Source organism: Schistocerca cancellata, chromosome 1 (genome assembly GCF_023864275.1).
Source record: "Schistocerca cancellata isolate TAMUIC-IGC-003103 chromosome 1, iqSchCanc2.1, whole genome shotgun sequence".
Lineage (NCBI taxonomy): Eukaryota > Metazoa > Arthropoda > Insecta > Orthoptera > Acrididae > Schistocerca > Schistocerca cancellata.
In genome coordinates, this window is record NC_064626.1 from 939,683,573 (window position 1) to 939,707,334 (window position 23,762).

Here is a 23,762-nt window from a genome sequence, read left to right on the forward strand (position 1 = left end):
AATATCTGCTGCTTGCCTGGATCATTTGACATGTTGGTTTCATCACAGTTGATCATGTTAATAGGTGGGAGATTTTCCAGCTTTGCCTTGATATTGGAGAAAAACATCTTAACAGTCTCTTTGTTCACTTCTGCAAGAGCTCGTTTAATATTTTCGCTTAAGCGAATGGAAAGATCTTCTGACTGTCGTTTTTTTTATGTGCTTCCTGCACTTTATTTTGAAGGATTGATTTTGGTATACCATACAAATCACACGCTTTTCTGTACAATAATTTACCTCTCTGAATATCACGAACAGCTTTATGTAAAAGTAAAGTTCCAGGACATAATTACACTATACTGTAGCACCTCTCCTGCTTTTATACATTCTTGGCATTGTCCAAAATCACCCCACACAATACACAGTTTTACAAAAACCGGCGTTATTTTATAACCTTGCAAGAGAAACTAGACAAAATTGTACAGAAATTGTCTCAATGCTGTTAACGTCTGAGCGCATCAACAATTACGGTTACAATAACTTCCCACTTGGTGCAACAATAGAAAGTTTCCACTTCCACTTTACAATAATGCATGGCTTTTTAACACTGAGACTGTTCATCAATTATTCACCTAGGGAAACAATTTACGCAAAATAAAAGTTGTGGAAAGCGATAAATGCAATGTTGCACTCAAAATCACTGGTGCATGGACATTAAAATAAGTAACTCTTTGTTTCTATGCAGTGGCAAACAGCAAATAAGCCATACTGTCCGAGTACGCCCCGGTGTCCGAAATCACCCCGTTTGACGGTATTTATTTTTTGTGATGTTACACAAACAATGTGAGTGATAGTTTGTGTGTGTGCATGTGGTTTTCTACGATGCAAGAGGCGCATAACACTACATATTCAAACATGATATAAAATACTTATTTACATATCTGCACTTCACAACGAGAAAAAATTCTCGAAACATGTCATGCTAAGCATGAAAAAATTCATAACTAGTGCAGTATTTCATTATTTAAATAATGAATGACAGCTGCAAGCTTTCAAAAACATCTGTTATGACATATGAAATTGAGCTCCAAAATGATCAGGGTAGTAAGTATTATATTCAAATGTTTTATGTTTTTATGTTATACTTTCTGACATGTTTCACATACGCAAGAATCATCTCATTTTTGGATCTATGGAATGAAAACAAATCAAATCTAATCTAATCTAAAAACAAAATCATACAATACCTGCATCCTACTAGTACTAACTCACAGTATAGAAACATTAGCTGTCACAAAGGTGAGGACTCATAAATTACAGTGTCCACAGAGAGCAATGGAGATGCACTGTTGGAAAACAGCTTCGCGGATATAATCAGAAATGAGGTCATCAGAAAAACAACACAGCTATCAGACATCCTAGAAAGACATATATGCTTGAAATGGCAATGTGCGCACAGTAAGGCAAGACCCTAACATATAGACCAAGTAAATGGATCATTCAGGTTGTGAAGAACACAAAAGAAATATTGGATGCCCCCGGAAGAGATGGCTTAATTATACCAAGTGGTTCCCGATGACAACTGATAAGAAATAAAGTCAAAACTTTTCGATAAAAAGCTTCACTATATAAGACCACAAGTTATTGGTAATACCCACTACAAAAATCAAAATCAACTATAGATACATAACCATTCTATATATCAAATCAAAAGGCAGCAAATACAAACACTATAGATAGAAAGAAAGGGGTGGGGGAAAGAGAGAGGGAGAGGGGTGACATAGGAAGGGGAAGGGAAATGGGGAAGGGGAGGGAGAGGAATGAGGCGAAGTGGGAAGAGGGGAGATACGGTTAAATACCAAATCAGACTTACTTTACATACACTGCTTTCTGATATATCAGTTTAGTAGGTAATTAATACTATATGTTTTTATGTGTGTGTACCCAGTGGCTGTAGAACTTTATGTACTGATGTTTTCTTTTCTGCTTCCTGTGACAATAAATTTTCTGCAGAAAAGTCACAAGTTGCTTCTGGTTACTAAGAGATCAGGAGGCTGATCCTAAGTTAACTGTTACGTGAATAAAATGCCTCTAATATTACTTATGGCAACAATTCCTGTTACAGGTATCTCCCAAGAATGATCAGCTAGCATCAATTAAAGACCCACGGTAAGTTTCTTCTTATGAAATATAAATGGCCTCATAAAGAATTGTACTTTAGTAGGAAACCAGAAGCATGAGAAAAATAAACCTTTAAGAAGAAACAAATAACAAAACTACAGAAAGATCTATAATAGTGTATAAAAGTTGCATAACTGATTTACAGAATACAGCAGTAGAAAATTTCAAACAAAAGCTGCTGCTACTACAGCTGCTGCAGCTAATACTACTATTACTACCACCACCACCACATTTGGAAACTTACTCTCACTATACTAAATCCAACTGGAACACTTTCAGACACAGATTCTTGGAATAAGTATGTAAAAAATCTTGGAGCATTATCATTCACATCTTTCACATTAACTAATAGTTGTGTAGTATTGGAACGACTCGGACTTCCACCATCTGAAAAATGTATTAAAATATTCTAAATTAATTCAATTACTATTGTAATAACGAAAATTCCAGGAAGGAAAAAAATAAAACAGAAACCACACAATGGCAGATAAGTTGTAGTTGCCACAGAAATATACAACAAATCAGAAAATAACAATAGCTTTAAAGATAGACTCTTGCCATTTTTCCAGTTTAGTCTCTCTCTCTCTCTCTCTCTCTCTCTCTTCCTCACTCCCTCCTTGATGTTTCTGACAGAAATGGAGAGAGATAAAGATAGATAGATGGATAAAGAGAGAGAGAGAAAGAGAAATCAAGCTTGTCTTGTTTTTCATATGTGAACAAATTTTAAAAGAAAATAAAATCTTTTTCTGCAAAATAACATATAAGTTCTGTTCAAAAAATTCTGGAACATTCGTAATTTTGTGCCAATAGTAAGTTGGAGCAAAAAGAATGAAACTCAAGAAAACCTTTACACAAACACGCCAAATGATGCAGGAAGGCTACGGTGATGAGTGCTTAAGCCATTCTCAAGTGTTATGAATTGTTCACGTTTTAAAAATCGCCAGACAAAGTTAAAGTTGACTCTCGTTGAGGACGCCCTTCGACATCTGCCGACTACACTCATGTCAGGAACGACAACAAAACTGTGCATGTCAATCAAAGACCGATTGTCCGAGATATTGCAAATGAATGTAACATTTCAGTTGCATCATGTCATGAAAGCCTGACACAGAATCTTGGAATGCATCTTGTTGCCGCCAAGTTCATCCCATGGCTTATGAATCATAACCAGAACGACATTCGCCTCACAGTCTGTAAAGAGCTTTTGGGATCATGAAAATGAGAACGAGATATTCCTTCAGAGAATCATAATTGAAGATGAGACGTGAGTCTACAGTTACGATGTTGAGACCAAGGTTCAATCTGCACAAGGGGTCAGGAAAGGTTCTCTAAGAAAAAGAAAGCTCGACAGGTCAGGTCAACAGTCAAAGCCATGCTGATTTTATTTATTTATTTATTTATTTACTTTTTTTTAAGGATTAGTTCAACGTGAATTCAAGTCACAGGGACAAACTGTTAATCGATGTTTCTATTGGGACTTATCATGACACCTGTGAAAAAATGTGAGAAGGAAACGGCCTGAAATGAGGCGAGACAATTCATGGCTCTTGCATCACGATAACGCACCCACACATTCTTCCCTGTTGGTGCACGACTATTGCACAAAAAACGAAATCACTGTGCTGCCACATCCTCCGTACTCTCCAGACCTGGCCCCTGCAGACTTGTTTTTATTTCCAAAGTTAAAAACTCTCTTAAAAGAACAAAGATTTGCAATGATAGACTAGATAAAAGAAAATTCACAGATGGTACTTTGCAGAATACAGCAACAGGAATAACAAGCCTGTTTCCAGAAGTGGAAACACCGGTGGGAGTGGTGTATCAATTGTGGAGGAGAGTATTTCGAAGGAGACCGTGTACAATAAGAAGGGAAGCATAGAAAAACTTTGTGGACAAAGTTCTGGAATTTTTTGAACAGATCTCATAATTAAGAGTTTTACTCAAATATCACCAGTGCAAGACAATTATTTACAATGCAAAAAAAAATATTAGAAGAAATGAAAAAGTTAACTACTTGTCAGTTTTAAAGATGGCATAGGACCAAAAAGCACACAAAATGATAAACGGATTTCACTTTTTTAAATTTTAAGTCAGGAGTTATTTTACCTGGAAGATAAAACAAGGAGGATTAGATGTTTTTTAAGTGCTATTGATAAAGAGGCCATTCCAGGTGAAGGTGTAAATGAATTCAAAAACGCTTAACATCTTAAAAGGCATCTTCCTCTAAGACAAAACATAATAACATATTTGAACAAGTTAACAAAGTTAGAAAATTTGTGAAGAGTTCAGATTTCGTCTTCAGGTGAGTATTCAAAATAGATGCCCGACTTCAGAAACCAGTATGCTACCAAAACTCTGCAAGTTCATATTTCCACCGTCATTAAAGTTTGAATTTCTAACTTGTTTGCCACTTCAGTATTCCACCAGTGGACATCACAATGGATAAACTGGCATGGGTAGAACAGCGGGGTAGTTCAGGAAACCTGCCATGGTGGGCGCACATGTCGCATCTTATCTGCAGCCTCCCTGATGTCAATGTTTATTTGTTACTGGCAGCAAGTAGAGCAGGCAATGCTCCTGCGGAGTTAAACCACCACAGACCTAGCCCAATACTCATGCTGAGAGGGGTTGCGTGCCCAGTCTTTAGATGCTAATGTCAACCGCATGCTGAGTTGTTGTTGTTGTGTTTGTATCTCCATGGGTATGGGTGTTCTGCTTCCTGAAGTTCATACGGCAAGTTAGTTCCATTCACAGAGTTCTGCTCCCTTGCTGTTACTGAGCCACCATTGGCCTGTGAAGTACCGCACTGACCAAGTCAAGTAGTGGAGTTATCACACCTTCTGCAGATACTGAAGTGTTAACAAACGACATTCTTACATGTGTGACACCCCTGTTTTCTTTTTCTTTCCTCATGTTCACTTTGGCCAACCATGAACATGGCATTTCTCCAGCAACAACAGGAGCAGTCGCAGGCACTAATAACTCAGAATGCAGACTTGCTTTGCCACCTTTCCCTTCCTTGACATGGGGGAGAAAGGGCAGTTTTCTCCTCCATTCTTGTCGTCCCTGACGTCATTTGCCAGTTCCGATGAGTGATAATTGCATGTGCTGGTTCTTGCTCCTCAGTCACATGCAGCATATCTTCAATCCAGTGGATGTTGTCCAGCAGCCTGGGTTTATATGAATTTGTCCAAAAACTGAACTCCTCCTCTGAGCACGAGAAGCTTTTCTTTGATGAGTTTTATGTTGCCTGTGCTTATGCAATATTATGACCATCAAACTTATCCATCAAACTTATCTGGTAGCTGTACTGTTGTGGTTTAACCAGCGCCATAAGTGCCCTGGCCAGTCATATGTAGCCTGGATTGGAGACTTGCTGGGCCTCTCGCATAAGTGTCATTTCAAATGCCCAAAATGTGCAACCGCTTATGATTGTCAGGTTAGCTCCTGACCATAAGGTTCAGATGAGGGTGTTGACCTTGTCCGACCCTTCTTTAGCTAATGCTGCCCAAATTGCAGAATTGTATGAGCTTATGGTGGCAGTGAGGGACATCCTTCCTGATAGTTGCAGATGGCTCAATTGGGTGTGCACGGTAAACAGACCTTGGTACCCCAAGGGATTCCTTGCGGCCTCACCTCCCGCCTAGTTGCCTTGTGTTGCTGCCATTAAAAATGCCCATTTAGAGGTGTCACGGCACACCCTGTCTTACCTCAGCAGGTTCACACCGCTCATAGTATCTTAATTCCCTCCAGCAGTGATCTTTGGGTCCTCGGCATCGTTCCCCCTACTCGCTGGGCATGTCAGTGGTCCCGCCCCAAATGTCACTAGTGGCATGTGGGGGTCATGTGTGGAGTATGCTGATGGATAGGTCACCTGGCAAGCTGAAAGGCCACGAGTCCATTATCAGGCACCATGGTGTTTTCACTGGATTTGGGGGCTGCCTCCAAGGCCCCATGCATGTCACCGCAGTGTATTCTGTTGCACTGATTGTGGATGGGTTACTGGTCGAATTTCTAATAGACACAGGGGCATCAGATAGTCTCATTGATTTGGATACTTTAAGGATCTTGGGGTGCTCAGAGTTCCAGCCACTCCATCAGGTTGTGTCTTACAACATACAGTGCATTCCCTTGCGAGGGCAATTCTCCATCTCCACACATTACAAGAATGTGGAATGCCAACTTACATTGTTAGTGGTCTATTCACCGTTGGCCCAAAATATCTTCAGACCTAACATCTTTCCTGTTTTCACCATTCAAATCATGAATTTAGTGTCCCAATCCATTCCTTTTCGAGACTTGGACTCTTTACTGTGGTCATATAGCCCACTGTTAGAGAATATCTTGGGCCAGGCAGACAATTTTGAGGTATGTTTCTCTCACGTCGGCAGTGATCCTGAAATTCTGTTGCCCCCACTCTATTTCCTTCATAATGCATGACAAGGTAAAGGCCGAGTCGCTATTCCTTTGGTGGTAATTCAGAAGCCCAAAGGCGCCATCCACTTTAGGTGCGATTTTAAACAGATGGTCAATGTGCAATGTGCTGCAAATTCATATCCTATTCCACGGAAGATGAAATTGTCAGAGGGTCAGTATTTTTCCTGCATCAACTTGTGCGATGCTTACCTGCCTGTGCCGGTAATTTACCTACAATATTTGGAGCAGTTGATTCAGGATATTTTCTGTTGTATCAGTTACCCTGATGATATTTGAGTGACGGGCATTTACGGAACCTTCAGTCAATTTTCCAACGCCTCCTACAGAATGGCCTTTGCAAGCTGGAGAAGTGTAGTTTTTCTCCCCGTGAAGTGTTATTGTTTTGGATCATGTGCTTAATACAGGTGGTATCCCTCCCATGGACAACCACATCAAGATCATTGTCAGGTACTAGAGGCCAATGACTTTACACAGCTCCAGTCTTTTTAAGGTAATATTTTATATTATGCTCAGTTCATTCCACAGGCTGCACCATCTGACAGCCTCTTAACTGGCTTTGTCAGAAGGACATTAAGTTTGTCTGGTCTGTGGATTGCCAATGGCCTTTTCAGTCTCTCAAGTAGCATTTGTGTTGTAATCCCTGTTTGAATTCTTTTACATCTGGTAAACCTTTTCTCCCTGGTCTGTAACATATTCCAGCAAGGCATAGGTGTCGTCCTGCCCCACTGGAACCTGGACAGCAATCACTTGCACTTCGAAGATGCTTTCAGTATCAGAACTACACACAGGTGGAAAATGATGCGCTAGCTACTGTTTTCAGGGTCAAAGACTTCAGCACCTTCCGGTACGGAGCAAAGTTCCTGTTCATCAGTGACCACAAGCTGTTGGTTTCCTTATTTGGCCCTTGTGCCATGCTGCCAGATAGGACTGTCAACCGGTTGCAGCAGTGAGCCCCCTTTCTCAGAATAACTATTCTTATGACATTTGTCACCACTCCATTGCCCAGCATACCATTGCTGATGCATTTTTGCCGCTACCGCTGGGGTCCACCCAGCAATGCATTGGGATGATGCCTTGTAGCAGACTCTGCCAGATTTTCCATGGACAGCACGTGAGCCACTGACTCACTTTTCCAGAAAATTGTTTCAGCAGTTCAGAAGAGTTGGCCAGAGTGTGTCTCGTCAGGTGTGGATATTTTCTCCTCCATTCTCAACTCAATGTTGTTCAGGAGGTCCTTTAGATACTCTTGCTTACCACAAAGGAGCAATGTTGTCGAGGGCTGAGCCCTGGCACTGGCACTGCATTGCACTGCACTGCACTGCCCTGGCACTGCAACATCATATTGTCTAGTCGCTGCATGCTTCACACTGGGGTATGACTCAGATGAAGGTGTGAGTGCGACATTAGATGTACTGCCCAGTGATTGATCATAGCATTGAAAATCTGGTATGGCCTTTGGGGGCTTGTGCTCAGAACGAGGACATACCACCACACCAGTTGTCTCCATGGTCCCAGAGCGCTCTTGGGACAGGGTACACATCAATTCACTACATTTTTGGGAAGCATGTGGTTGTTGGTGCCCAGTGTGTTGTCAAATTTCCCATATGTAGCCAACCTATCGTCCAAGTTGTCAACTGCCACTGTTTGTGCATTGTCAGTCAGTTTTGCCATTGAGAGATCAGACAGCAACCTTGCGCACAGTAATGGTAAGCAGTGGGTGTTGTGGCAGTTTGAAGACTTTTGCAATGGTATTCAGCATATGGCTATAGCCCCATTTCATCTGACTTCTCACTCTGAGGTGAAGCACTTTTTGGCTACACTCAAGACCCAAATGAAGAAGTCTATGTCTGCCTCTTCCTGTGACAATGCATTGTCAATTTTCTTGGCTAATCAGTGGAAGACACTGGTCAACAGGTGCAGTCCAGTGGAACACTTGCCTGGGCACCAGCTGTGGGGTCTCCTGTATTTGTTGGACGGACACTGATTTTCATGCCACGGATCACCATGGCACGCTACGTTTTCCTCCTGTGGCCGCCGTTTAGGTCTGGTCCTCCAGCCGGCAGCTGGAGTTGCTACTGGGTGTCAGGTGGGCCACAAAGGTCGGCACTTGTTTGTGGCGGATGTTGGTGGGAAGCTGCTGACTAATCATGCCAAGCATCTGCACCCAAGCCCAGTTGAAGTATCTCCTCGGCATCCTTCCGGTTGGCTGAATGGGAGAGTTGACTGCAACGTTGTTGCCAGAGCAGGCACCAACCTGTGGCAGCATGCCCTAATGTTGCCACCGCCTTCGCACCCACCACCTGCCTCCCATCACCTACATCCATGGACCCAGTGTTGCTCGTGTCTCCACCTGCCATTGTGGAATCCAAGGATTTTGAATCCCCCCCCCACTCTGCTTCCACTTCCTCTCCCTCTTTGACAACATAGGTGGCCTCCTCCCTGCTGCCACTGGTGGACTCGTCATTGCTGCAGCCTCCACGTCCTTCCACTCTTCTGCTGGCCCTGGCGGTGTCTATGTTGCCTTCTTTGGCAATCGGTCCACTGCTGGGTTCCCCAGCACTCTCTCCAGTTCCACACAAGAGGTCGTGACCCAAGCCTGGTCATTTTTGGACATACATGGCTTATTAAGGGGGGATGGGTTTAGTATCTCCACCAGCAGACATTCTGATGGAGGCAGATGAATTGGCATTAGTAGAACAGTGGAGTAGTTCAAGAATCTGCCTTGGAGGGCACACACCTTGTGTTATATTCGCAGATCTGCTAATGTCCGTGTTTACTTGCAAGTGGCAGTAAGCGGAGCAAGGAAGCACTCCTGTGGAGTTAGTACACTGTGGACCCAGCCTAGCACTCATGCTGGAGAGTTGTTGTGTGATCATTCATTAGCCGTCCATGCCAGTCACATGCTGATATTTCCACATCCCCAGTTCAATTTGCATGGCGAGTTAGTTCCATTCACGGCAAGCTGTTCCAAATTTGTTATCAAGTCACTGTAGGCCTATGAAGTACCACACCGACTGTGTTGAATAGCGGCGTTGTCACGCTTTTTGCATATATTAAAGCCATCATATCTTCCAAATTCACATCAAACAAATAAAGCACTTTAATATAATCTTTGGACAGTAATGTGACCAGTGAATTCTCTGCTACATAATTCATGTGTGCAATATAAACTTTTAGATTCTTGGTCTGCCTCTGAGCTAAAAACAAATACACAATCTTAGCAAATCTTACGATTATAATTACTCATTGTAATCACCCATTACGTTGTGCACGTAGATAATTTGTATTTTCACATGACATCTGGGGGCCCCAAATTCATGAATCATGAGCCAGTGTGATTGCATCACACCCTGGAAAAATTGAGTCAGACACCATAATAACAAAGCGCATTATACTTAAGTTTTCGTGTCAACTATGCCACTCAGAATCTCTCATGAACAATTGTGTCGCACAGACAATGCTTGCCATGACAAACACAGCATTACTAGCAAGAAATTTACTTGTTGGTCCAACTGTGGTGAAACCGCTGCACATCTGGTCAGACAATCTAGTACTGTGATTTGCCCCATTTGAGAGCTTAGCTTCACTGCCAAGCACCGAAAAACACACATCTATCAAGCAAGTGCCTGCAACACACTTATTGCAGTCAGAAGCTGAACAACTTGAAAAATTGCTCCTTAGTGAAGAATTCGGCAACCACACAACATCTCAACCGCTTCATTACCTTCACATGCTGGCGGGCAATGAAATTAGCAATGATATTCTGTAGAATATTTGGCTCTAGAACTTACCTGCAGATTCACACAAAATGCTCACAATTTGCACTGGTAACCTTAATATTCTCACTCAAATTGCTGACAGATTAGTCGAGATGTATCCTTTGACGAGCATTGCAACTGCCTCTGCCAAAACAGAGACGTCTCTGGAAGCAGTGCAAGCACAAGCAGCTGAACTGTCTATCAGTCTTACAAGTATAGCACTCCACATAAGCGTCATGATGGTGATGCTCTTCCAGCGGAAACAAGTGTTCGTGCACCAGGGAAAAAAACCTGCTGGTATCACAAAAAATTTTGAGCTGAATCTCAGCAGTGACAACCACCCCGTGACAAGGGAAATGCCATCAGAAATCAATAGTAGTAGTGACTGATTTCAAACCATTCAGCCATTGACTGTTCATAACAAAGCACTCTGCTAAGCTGCAATTTCTCACTGGGCAGGGCTGATCTCCCAGTTAACCCTTCTTCTCATCTTCCATGGCAGAATACCAATGGCAATCAACTGTATACTGTGAATGGATGTTCCATTAGGATTTACTGTTACACAGCTTATATCTTAATTTCAATCTTTGATGAGAATTTGTACAGCGATTCATTACTGCTGAAGTGCTGTACCCAATTGTTGGAGCGAACTTCTTATATTTTTACAGTCTCCTCTCAGATCTTTGCAATCGACACCTTCCTGAAACTACAACACAGCTGTCTACTCATTGGCACCAATAATGGGCCAACAACACAGGCATCAAAGTGATTGTAGGTGATTCACTGTACAATAACCTGCTTCATCAGTTTCCTGCAGTCACCTGTACATTCACTAGTACAGCACTGGTAACACACTCAAAGGTACATTACACTGTCACTACACCATTGTCATTAAGTATTGATATAGATGAACTTGTAATTAACCATTACACTGTGCGTGTAAATAAATTGCGTTTGCACCCTACAAATCTGTGAAGATGAACAAAGACATTAGTTTAGTAAAATATCTGGAGAGGTTTATATGTCCACCTCATACCTTTTCAGATATGGTAACTCTTTTACCCACCAATGTATCTTTTCCCAACATACTATAATAAACTTGTGCAAAAATGATACTTTAAATAAATTAATTTAAAAATGTGTCAGCTATTTGGAAATGCACATTATTATAGCTTGAAAACTGTAATACAAAACTACAGCACTTTAGCCGAGTCCCTGGAAGTAGCAGTAACTAGAAGTAACAGCCTGTGTCTATAAAGTAATCTTCCACAATTCACTATCAGTTCAAGCACAGCCTCTTCATCTACATCCAACTAAAGATGACAAAGCAAGAGTTTTCTTTTATATCAGCACGAAGGATCTATTACACTTCAAATAGTAGCTAGGCCCCTCCACTTCATATAGTTCCTAAGAAGAATAATGGGCGATGTCCATGTTGTGACTATCGTTAGCTTCATGCCAAAACAATACCTGATCATTATCCTCCACCACATATTGAAGACTTTGCTCTGTACAATCATGGGAAGGCTGCTTTCGCCACAATCTACCTTGTCCATGTTTTTTATCACATACCAATTGTACTGGAAGATGTATCTAAAACTGCTGTCTGCACTTCATTCAGACTTCACAAATTTGTGTGAATGCCATTTGGACAGTGCAATGCCACCCACTTTTTCCTGTGCTTCAAGGATGAAGTAACTAGATGTTGAATTTTTCTACGTCTTCATCGATGATCTGCTCGTAATGTTATCTAGCGAGGCAGACCATCTAGCACATCCAGAGCAACTAGTGTCTGAACTACAAGAACATGGCTTAGTGATTAGGTACCTTATCAACAGACAAGGATTACTGCTACCTCAAGACAGAGTGAAAGCTATTTCTCAGTTTCCCAACCCAATACAATATGAAAATTATGTCATTTCTTTGGCTTAACCAACTTCTATAGAGTTTTATATGCAATCTTGCATTCTTGGTAGAACCTCAATGAAACAGTAGAAAGTCCACTTAAACCTGGACATGCTATAGTGGACTGACATCCTTGGTCAAAGTATAACTTGCTATTGCAGAGGCTTGATTTTAGCTCCTCCTCTTCCTGACATACCTCTCTCTTAGTTGGGGTAGATGTATCATCAACTGCAATTGGAGCCCTGTTAAAATGACATATGCAAAATGACTGGCAAACCTTTAGCTTTCTTCAATAAGAAATTATTATCTTTGCACACAAATTGGTCACAATATGACTGCAAGCTCTATGTAGTGTATGCCTCAATCAAAAAGTTTAGGCACATGCTTGAAGGCAGACATTTTACATTCCTCACAAATCATAAACTACTGGTGTTTGCTTTCTTTCAGAAGCCACACAAGGCATCACCACACCAGTTACAACATCTGGATTCCACTGGGTAATGTACTACTGACAGTCATCATTTTGATGGTCAGCAGAATGGACCACCAGATGCATTACCTCACACTGATGCACTTGCAAAGGAACTTGACTTCATATACTTGCCAATGGCCAGGAAACTGACAGCAACCTGAAGGCAGAAGGCATGCCTTATAGCATTGTCGGGCTTGCAGTTCCAGCGCATCTAAATACCAAAATCGAGTGTAGTATTTGGATGTGATGTATCAATGCCACAAGTGCAAATGTTAGTTACTGCTGATTTGCTCAAACAAGTGTTTTTGTTGAAACTTCCTGGCAGATTAAAACTGTGTGCCCGACCGAGACTCGAACTCGGGACCTTTGCCTTTCGCGGGCAAGTGCTCTACCAACTGAGCTACCGAAGCACGACTCACGCCCGCTACTCACAGCCTTACTTCTGCCAGTACCTCGTCTCCTACCTTCCAAACTTTACAGAAGCTCTCCTGCGAAACTTGCAGAACTAGCACTCCTGAAACAAAGGATATTGCGGAGACATGGCTTAGCCACAGCCTGGGGGATGTTTCCAGAATGAGATTTTCACTCTGCAGCGGAGTGTGCGCTGATATGAAACTTCCTGGCAGATTAAAACTGTGTGCCCGACCGAGACTCGAACTCGGGAGGAGTGTGCGCTGATATGAAACTTCCTGGCAGATTAAAACTGTGTGCCCGACCGAGACTCGAACTCGGGAATGCAGAGTGAAAATCTCATTCTGGAAACATCCCCCAGGCTGTGGCTAAGCCATGTCTCCGCAATATCCTTTCTTTCAGGAGTGCTAGTTCTGCAAATTTTCGCAGGAGAGCTTCTGTAAAGTTTGGAAGGTAGGAGACGAGGTACTGGCAGAAGTAAGGCTGTGAGTACCGGGCGTGAGTCGTGCTTCGGTAGCTCAGTTGGTAGAGCACTTGCCCGCGAAAGGCAAAGGTCCCGAGTTCGAGTCTCGGTCGGGCACACAGTTTTAATCTGCCAGGAAGTTTCATATCAGCGCACACTCCGCTGCAGAGTGAAAATCTCATTCAAGTGATTTTGTTTTTTCTCAGTCAGTCTCAACCAGGAGTAAGAGGTACCATATGACTGATGATGATGCCATTTATTTGGGCAGTATTAAAAAAGATTGTAAGGCATTTGGTCACCAGTACAATGCTTGTCAGTGCAACAAAATAATTCAGCACGTAACAGCTTCACTGGGCACATTTGTCCCACTGAGACAATGCTTTGAACATGCCCACACTGACTTCATTGAACCTTTGTAACCGTCGGAATGTTACCAACACTGCTTGAAAGCAACTGACGATTTCTGTCGTTGGCCTATGAAAGACACAATGGCACCAACTGTAGCCACAACCTCATTCCATGAGTGGTTCCTGCACTTTGTGGTTTCTCTCCGTGTCACTACTGATCATGGCAAGCAAGTCCAGTCATATCTCTTTAAAGCACCATCAGAATTACTCAGCATGAACTGTATTCGAGCCTGTGTATACCACCCTGCTGCTATGACCTTGTGGAGCAGCTTTATCAGCAATTAGGGCCCTGTCCAGATGCCATGCCACAGAGCCTTGCACTGACAGCCCACATATTGTTCTACTAGACCTTCAGACAGCCTTCAAAGAGGATCTCAGTGCAACAGCAGCTGAATTAATGTATGGGCAGACACTTTGAATAGTGGGAGAGTTCTTTGCTGACACATCAAACTTTATTATTGATATGCTATTTTCCTGTATTAAGGAACTGTTGTTATTCTGAGTGATTACAACATACAAATAGCATTTTTGGTCAATATTCTCACAAGATATCTGTTAATTTTATGTAATTAAAGCTTAAAAAATCAATAAATTTCAAGATTTCGTCATGTGAGCAAAAATGCTCCATTGCTGGTTAAGCTCTGGTGACATCACAGACTTGGAATAGGGCAAAGCTCTACATGTGTTATACGACCGTTAGTTAAAGTCACTCGGCTGCAAACAGTTTAGCTATTTAGTGATGGAAAAAGCATTTATATCTTTTAAGTAACAACAGATAATAATTTTGTGAACGATGATAGTGGAAACCTGAAAGTTGATGCATTTTTCTCCATCCAATTAGCGTGGAGACAGGTGCAAGGACAGATATTGTTTTCCCTTCTCGCTGCAACATCATTAAAATCGTTCAAACTATGGAATTGTAGACCGTTTTACAAGCGAGCCCATATCTAACATATAGACTGTTGTCCATCAGTAATGAACTACAAACCAAAGCACAATAAAATTCTTGGCAAATCTTAGTTCCGATTTCTTTGTATACAAGGCAACCCAACAGAGCTACACCTGTTGTGGGCCTCTGTGGCACAACACATAATATGTATGATTATGAAGCAGAAGGTTTTAAGTTTGAATCCTGGTAGGGTTGTAAAATTTTTAAAATGTTATGTGAAATACAAAGATAGCATTATCAAGAAATGATTGTGGCAGTTGTTTTGATGCTGGGATGTATTATATACACTTTTGCATTAATTTTAGTCTGAGAAATGGACAGCTGAGGACAAATGCCTTTAATTTGTGTACATACATTCAATATTTGGACAGCATTGCTAGTGGTGAAGGTATCACCACATGCCCACAATATAACAAGGTGTAGGATGATGAGATTTTGTATGTGGAGAGATACAAAGCATCTACACCACACATGCAACACAAACATAGGGGCTATGATGTTTGGGAGTGGAAACTAACATCAGTGTCTGAAGCAGACTTAGTTTATCTTTACATAAAATGATGAAAATGTAAAGAATAGGGATCCTAGTTGGCCAATACAAAGATAAAATAAGGATTGTTTCCAATGAAGTAAAAAGTGCATAGGTACATTAACTAAAAATCTTCTTGAAGGTGACATTTGTGAACAGCAATTGCAAATGTAAGTGCATGTAAACAGCAAGGAAAAATTGACAATACTATGTTTCTGATTGGTGGGTTGAAGTTTTGTAATTGTGATTTAGTTTTCATATGAGAGACTGTTGAGTCATTTACTAATAAGTTAAAATATTCTTTTGGGCCAGATTTGAATCATCACTCTAAGAATAACTACTTATAAAGAAGTACAGACCACTGCTCTCCCAACGGACCTACTAAATGACGCTTGTAACTTTTACTATAATATCAGTCAATTCTTCCACTTTTCACTGCGAGTTGAATTTTGGTGAATGACGCTGTCCTTCCTTGCGACTGTGGGAAAGCATATCTCTGAGGTGAATTAAAGTCAACTTCAGAGTGCAAGACATTTATAATTACATTGGGGAACTTGTGAATTGATGTGGTGGCACTTTCCAGCAAAGTCGAACCACTTTTTATGCATCTTCTCACTCTTTGGAACACTCAAAAACAATTTTTAATGAGTTTTTATAGATGTATTTGTACAATGTGGTACTACACAGCATTTGTTACCCATCTTCCAAAACATAAATTCAAAACAAGAAATCACTATGAAAGAGCTTTAAGACTGCAGGACCAGCAAACCAGCCAGTGACATCACAGGAACCACACAATTCCAATGGAGCATTTTAGTGGGCTTTCAGATTATTTGAATTTCATTTACTTTTTTTTTAATGTTGACATTCAAGAAGAAAGAAAGCATGTTACCAGCATAAAAAAAAAGAAAAAAGAAAAAAAAATGATTAACCATTTAAGGCGATGTCCAGAAAACAATCAAATACCCTGTTATTGAAACCTCAGATTATGCTTAACATTTTCATCGCAGATTCACAAGCTCCATCCTGTGATTTCTGAAGAACATTCTAATCAATGACCATTCATTTTCTGTGATTTAAAACCATGCAAAGGAGTTTTTGTCTGACATCATGCTCTTCAAAAACTTCTCCGTGGTCCCTACACAATATTAGCAAGCAACAACAAAATGTTTCATGTCAATATCAAAGGCTCATCTATCACAATATCCACTGACAGATTCAAACGAGCCTGCTCCCTGCTAACATCGAGAAGGTAGCTATGTGTAGTTCTGCAAGGATGTTGGACACACATAGTCTTACAGTGAACCGTCCATGCCTCCAAGTGTAAACCAAGTCACAACTAGCTTTGGGCACCATAGTTTCAACATCAAATACTTGTGAGTGTGGGGAGGAGGGGGTGGAGCTGGGGAGAAGGGGGGGGGGGGGCAGAGGGTGGGGGAGGGGGGGGGCAGTAAAGTAAACAGCGAATCATCTCCTACAAGTTCAGGCATGCAGTCAAAACCCTTTGATTTTCTGAGCTGCCTCTGAGCTAAAACTGAAGTACTGATACAGATGTTCCTAGCAGTCTTACGATTACTTGTTTGTAATTAATCATTACATTGTGTGCATAAATAAATTATATTTGCACATGACAAATCTGTGAAGATGGACAAAAACGTTAGTTCAGTAAAATATCATGAGAGGTTCATATTCCCACCTCATATCTTTTCAGATGTGGTAATTCTTTTACCCAATAATGTCCCTTTTCCCAACATATATAACAAACTCTAGCAAAAATGATACTTTTTTTAATGTGTCAATTCCTCATAAACAAAGTCTTTTATAGTTTCAAAATTCTGATACACAACCACCAGATACAGCACTTAGCTTTGTAAGCTGGCTTCTAATATTTTGAGCCCCCGGAAGTAGCTGTGTGTGTCTACAAAGTAATCTTCAACAATTACCACAAAGGCATGTACTCCTGAGTCTTTACAGTGTTATTTATGAGAAATCATAGATGCATAGGACTTGGCAATGACTATATGGACAATAGAAAGGAAATAAATTGTTTTGCAATATTATCTCAGAACTCAAGTGAATCACATATTAACAAAATTTTAAAATATTGACAGTTCTGAACACAGACCTTACTTTAATGTAATAATTACCTTGTGCGCGTATCACCAGTCTATAATTTCGAGTTGTCTCATAATCAAGAGGTTTCATCAGAGAGACTTCTCCACTAAGACTATCAATACTGAATTGATTCTGGGTATTTCCCCCGATGATAGCATATCTTACTGCAGCATTATTTCCTTGGTCAGCATCTACAGCCCTGTTAAATAGACAGTTGCATCAAATGAAACAATGAACAAAGTAGATGAAAATGCAGAAATATATGCTTCATGCTGGCGAATAATAATGAAAGCTATACAACTTGTATCATGATTATATTATGCTTCCGAGGACCCATAATTATAAACCTTTGTGGCTTCCTTTTCATATGAAGCTGTAACTACTTTCCTGGTAAAGAAAATAACATACAAATTTGGTTTTTATGGCAGAATGCAAATAATTTAGGAGGAAAGTAGATCACTCCCTGAGTAACGTGCACACACACACACACACACACACACACACACACACACACACATTTGTCCGCCGCTCGTGGTCTCGCGGTAGCGTTCTCGCTTCCCGAGCACGGAGTCCCGGGTTCTATTCCCGGCGGGGTCAGGGATTTTCACCTGCCTCGAGATGACTGGGTGTTTGTGTTGTCCTCATCATTTCATCATCATCCAGGAAAGTGGCGAAATTGGACTGAGCAAAGATTGGGTAATTGTACGGGCACTGATAACCACGCAGTTGAGCACCCCACAAACCAAACATCATCATCATCACACACACACACACACACACACACACACACACACAAGCGCACGCACGCACACACTCTCTGTTACAGTTGAATACACACTACTGAAATTGCTGTTCAATGAGTAGGCTTGAGTGATGGGTGGAAAAAGAAAGAGGCTGGAAACAGTAGCAGGGGTGACAATGACACAGTGGAGTGGATTGGGAGAGGGTGACAGGACAGAGAAATAGGAGACTGTAGGACAGAGAGTGTGGCTGCAGCTGGTTAGCAGAGTTTGAGGTCAGGAGAATTATAGAAGCAAAGGATGAGTTGCAAGGATAGCTCCCACCTGTGTAACTCAGAAAAGCTGGTGCTGCAGAGGAGGAGGATGCTGAAGCAGCCACTGAAGTTGAGCATGTTGCACACCACAGTGCACTGTGCCATTGGGTGATCAACACTGTTCTTGAACACAGTTTGGCAGCAGCCATTCATTCTGGTGGACAGCTGGTTTGTCATGACCAGGTAAGATGTTGCAGTGAATTTGCAGCTGGGCTGGCATATGACATGGCTGCTTTCACAGGTGACACAGCCTCTGAAGAGGTTGGTAAAGCCTGTGACAGGACTGGAGAACGATGTGCTGTATGGGTGAATCGGACAGGTCTTGAACTTTGATCTACCGCAGAGATATGGTCCCCAACCCCTGTGGCAAAGATTTTGGAGTGGCATAGAAATGAACAAATACTGTCCTGTCTGGGATCGTGGTGGAATACTAGTTTAGGGAATAGTCAAAGCTGTGTAAGATTATGTGATAGGGGAAGCTCCTTTGCAGCTTTTTCTTGGGGGTGGTGGGAGGATTAAAAATGTGTGAAAATATGATGTGGGAAATCTGTTTGCGAACTAGGTTTGGGGGATGGTGTCTGACTACACAGACCTTTGTAAGACCTACAGTATACTGGGCAAGTGACTTCTCATCACTGCAGATACACCATCCGCAAGTGACCTGTGTACTAAATGGGAGTAAGAGTTGTCAAAATGGATGTACTGTTGATAGTTAGTGGGTTTAATATGGGATAGAAGTATGGATGGAACCATTAGAGAGGTAGATGTGGCAAATTGGTCCGACAATAAACAAATGAAGCAAATGTGACAGAAGGTGTTGAGGTTGCAGAGGAATGAGGATAGGGTGTCTCAGTACTGGTTGCAGATCATGACAATATAATCAGTGAACCTGAACCACATGAGGGGTTCAGGGTTTTGGGGCACCAGGAAGGTTGCCTCTAGATGGTCCATAAACAGGACCCTCATATCAAAGATACAAACCTCTTCCTTCATTGACTCTCAGCCATCTTCATCCCATTACAAACTGGATCCCTACTAGTCAGTGTTGATGCCACCTTCCCCCACATCAACATCCATCATGCCCATGGCCCTGCTGCAACTGAACACTGCTTCTCCCAAAATCCTTGACACCAAACACACTTCCTCATTCCTTTCACATCTTACCAATTACTACTACTTCTTTGAGGGGAAGATACAGCAACACATTCGTGGCACAGCCACGAGCACCTACATTATCATTTCCTATGCCAACATGTTTATGGGTCATCTAGAGTAAATCTTCCAAGACTCCTGAAACACCAAATCCTGTGTGTGGTTCACATTGACTGATGATATCTTCATGATCTGGACCCAGGACCATGACATCCTCCACAATATCAGCATCTTCTCTCCCATCCACTTTGTCTGGTCCTCCTCAGCCCAACATCCCACCTTCCTGGGCACTCACCTCTACCTCCCTGATGGCTCCATCCATACCTCTGTCCATATCAAGCCCACTAACCACCAACTGCATCTTCATTTTGACAGATTTCAACCCTTCCACACCAAAAAGTAACTTCAATTCATCTGATGCTTTCACAAAGGTCTTCATAGACAGGCACTAACCACCTAGACCTAGACTGCCAGATATTTCCCGCACTCCTAATCCTCCCATCAGCCCTAATAATCAGATGCAAAGGACCACTGCATTACCCTGGACTGGAACAACTGAACCACTGTGTTTGCCAGAGCTTTTACTACCTACCATTATGCCCAGAAATGAGCACATCCTACCCATGATTCTTCCCACCTCTCCTAAAGTGAAATTCCATTGACCACACAAGCTACGCATCATCTGGGTCCATCTCTGTGGCACGCCCCACTCCCATGGAAGATGCGAGTACAAGTCCTACCAAGTTCACCCATCTGGCATATCCTACTCTAGTCCTGTCACAGGCTTATACTATCCCATCAGAAACAGGGTCACCTGTATAAAGAGCCACATCAGACACCAGATCTGCTGCGATTTCTGAACAGCATTTTATGTGGGCATGACAACCAACCAGCTGTACACCAGAACGAATGGCCACTGCCAAACTGTGGTCAAGAACAGAGTTGACCACCAAATGGCCCCAACAAGCTGCTGAGTGCAACATACTCAAATTCAATAGCTGCATCAACACCCAAGCCAGCTGAATCCTCCCCTTCAGCACCAGCTCTTCTGAAATATGCAGACAGGAACTATCCTTGCAAATGCCCTTTACTCCTGTAATCCTGCAGCCATCAGCCTCTACTAACTCGCTGAACCCACAACCTCTGTCCTACAGTCTCCCTTCCAGTTCCAGTACCTGTGTGTTGCATTCCTAGCCCATGTACCTGTTGCCTCTGCCTCCCACATTCCTATCCTACATACTACACACCTGCTGCCTCCATCCAAGCTACCTGTTACCCCTTCCCTATGTCATCCTCTTTCCCATCTCTTTCTCCCTATACCTATCTCCCCCCGCCCCCCTCCAACATAACATCTCATAGCAGTAAACGGACTCTCTCTCTCTCTCTCTCTCTCTCTCTCTCTCTCTCTCTCTCTCTCTCTCTCTCTCTGTGTGTGTGTGTGTGTGTGTGTGTGTGTGTGTGTGTGTGTGTGTGTGTGTGTGTTACAAATTTCTCATGTAAGGAAAAAGAGATGTTATGCTATAAAACAGAAAACTGAATATTAAAATTACATTCCATATATTCTGTCACCTGAGATACAACAGAAAAGCATTTTGTTGTACACTGTACACTACTTTGCACCATTCATACAATAACGTGTTTTATAACAACACTATCTTTTTTGTTGTTAATCAAGAAAATGGACATAACAAAATTAATATAGGCAATTTATGCAATAAATCACAAGTGTTTATTTACCAGTCACTGAATGAAACAGATATATGACCATAGTATAAGACAACCAGTGCTAGGCAGGTGTCCACACAAATATTTAAAAATTTGATGGAATCTAAATTTCAAATTTATCTACAATTTCTACATCAGAAAAATACAGAAAAGAACGAAATGAAAGAGTAAGATGCATAAGTTCTGAGTGGAATGAAACAGGATGTCAAATTCATAATTAGGAGTGACATATAATGCCAGAAATAAATCCAATAGCTATTACCAGGCTATTGGTCAGAATGACTGGACAACTGCAAACTTGTTTTACACACAATATCCTGTTCAACAGCACCCTGATGAAGTTAATAGGATCCTGGTGTCATTTCAGTTGCTATGGTTATGCATAATATACCATCCAAGAAACTTCCTTCCAACTGCTTGTGAACAACAGTGGTGGGAATTTTCTCTCAGGATGTACTTTGCTAGTACCATTCACCTGCATCCTAATTGACAATAGTCTTTTCACTTTCGTGACTGGGAAAATTAACCATCAGCTACAAGTGAGGAGAGACTAACGGCCAATAACTGTGAGAGCAGTTCAGGTAAGTTTATTTATTTTTCATATTAGGCCTATAATGACCATTCCACAACAGCCTAATGAGCATTACATTAGTTATTTAGAAGATAAGTAAAGAAGGTTTTAATGGCAGGGTTGGTTATCAAAACACTGCATCCTAAAGAACAAGCTGATGACACTATACCCAATGTACTCAAGAAATCTTAAAATAAGATGCCTCTATAAATAAGGAGTACTGTAACAGGAGATCAAACATTGCTTACTTCACTGGCATGCCCAATAAAACCTATAAGGACCAATATCTGAAGACAAAATTATGGTGAAGCATGGAGATGTTACGATACTTGAAGGTGAGCAAGACAATTGCATTGCCCAGTGTCAAAGTTAGGACAGTATGCTTTAAACACAGTACAATCTTCATAACATGTTTTGAATTGTCCCAGCATGCAACAGGGGTCCTCTTGACAGTCCTACATTCTGCTTTATGTTGATTACTTTCAAAGTACTGGAGTGAGAATGATACAATATTCTTCCTATGGTTTAGATATTATCTACAAATCCTTATATAACTGTCCTTGACCAAGAAAAATCTTAAACAAAGGCTGTGGTGTATGGAGGGCTGTCCCCTGCATATTTCCACCACCATACTTATATGTATGTTTTGTGGGCCAGGTACAGCCACTACCTCATGTGGGAGGTTGTTTATAAATAAAAGTTGAGGTACAGAGTACAGTCAAAGCCTCTTGCAGCTACCACAGTGTCTGGATATGCCAACCACTCCACTATGTTGCAAGCTAGCTGCCAAAAGCAGCACTGCGATCATGGGAGCCTACTTACAGCCAAGGGGACATGTGTCCTCTTGACACTGTTGATGTGTCCTTCCGCTGGCTTACTTTGGTTAGCACTCCACCTCTGGAGCCAGTTAAGTTCCGGGCTACAACGGATCAAGGACTGCTCAAGTCTCCACAATGAACACCGCATGCCACAGCCGCCCCCCACCAACTTGTCGTGCCACCTTCACCATGAACCACATCTGCCACTGTGCTTCAACACTCAATCCTGAGGGCACTGCTTCGCCATGCTTATCAGTGGCTGCCTATAAGAACCTCGCCTTGTTGGTCCATGAAGAACTCTCTTCACTGCTCGTCTAGCCATTGTTCAGTTATCAAGTTGTGAAGATTTTTTACTCTCAGAAGTTAACTTTCTTTAATTCTTGTAATAAACAGCAGTCACTGCAAAATGTGCATTTTTCTACAAACAGCAACACTGCTCAGTAAATGATGGAACATTGGCTATAAGGTAGAAAGGTTTCATGTTGCTGCATTCTTCAAGGGTGTTTTTGCTGCATTTTGCTGTGACTAGTTAGTTTTGCTGGAGCAGGCATTTCGTTTTCAAGTTGGTACAAGTGGTTTTCAAGGGGCCGGATTGTTGCTTGTGTACTAGTTCTTTCTATGGGAGAGTCTCTTTTTGTTTCTTGTGTTATTACAGTTTGTAGGCTGTGGTGTTCATCGCATTCCACAATTCCTCCAACAAGGCAATTTTCTCAGTTTTCTCATTCTATGCATATTTGTGAAAACTTTGTTAGTAGTTGTCTTTTCTGTATAGTTTAAGTGGCCTGTTCAATTGTTGTACACATGTGAATTCTCTTCACTGATGCTGTTGATCTGAG

General features: G+C 41.7%; 1 protein-coding gene across 1 annotated transcript in view; it reads right to left on the reverse strand.

Moving 5' to 3' along the window:
• Positions 1 to 23,762, reverse strand: part of LOC126116362 (protocadherin-like wing polarity protein stan) — a 365,097-nt gene that overhangs the window by 325,488 nt on the left and 15,847 nt on the right. The window contains exons 3-4 of the mRNA XM_049915035.1: positions 17,639 to 17,805; positions 2,405 to 2,547 (exon numbers count right to left, since the gene is read on the reverse strand). Coding sequence (XP_049770992.1) covers positions 2,405 to 2,547; positions 17,639 to 17,805 — 310 coding nt within the window. The remainder of the gene's footprint in view (positions 1 to 2,404; positions 2,548 to 17,638; positions 17,806 to 23,762) is intronic.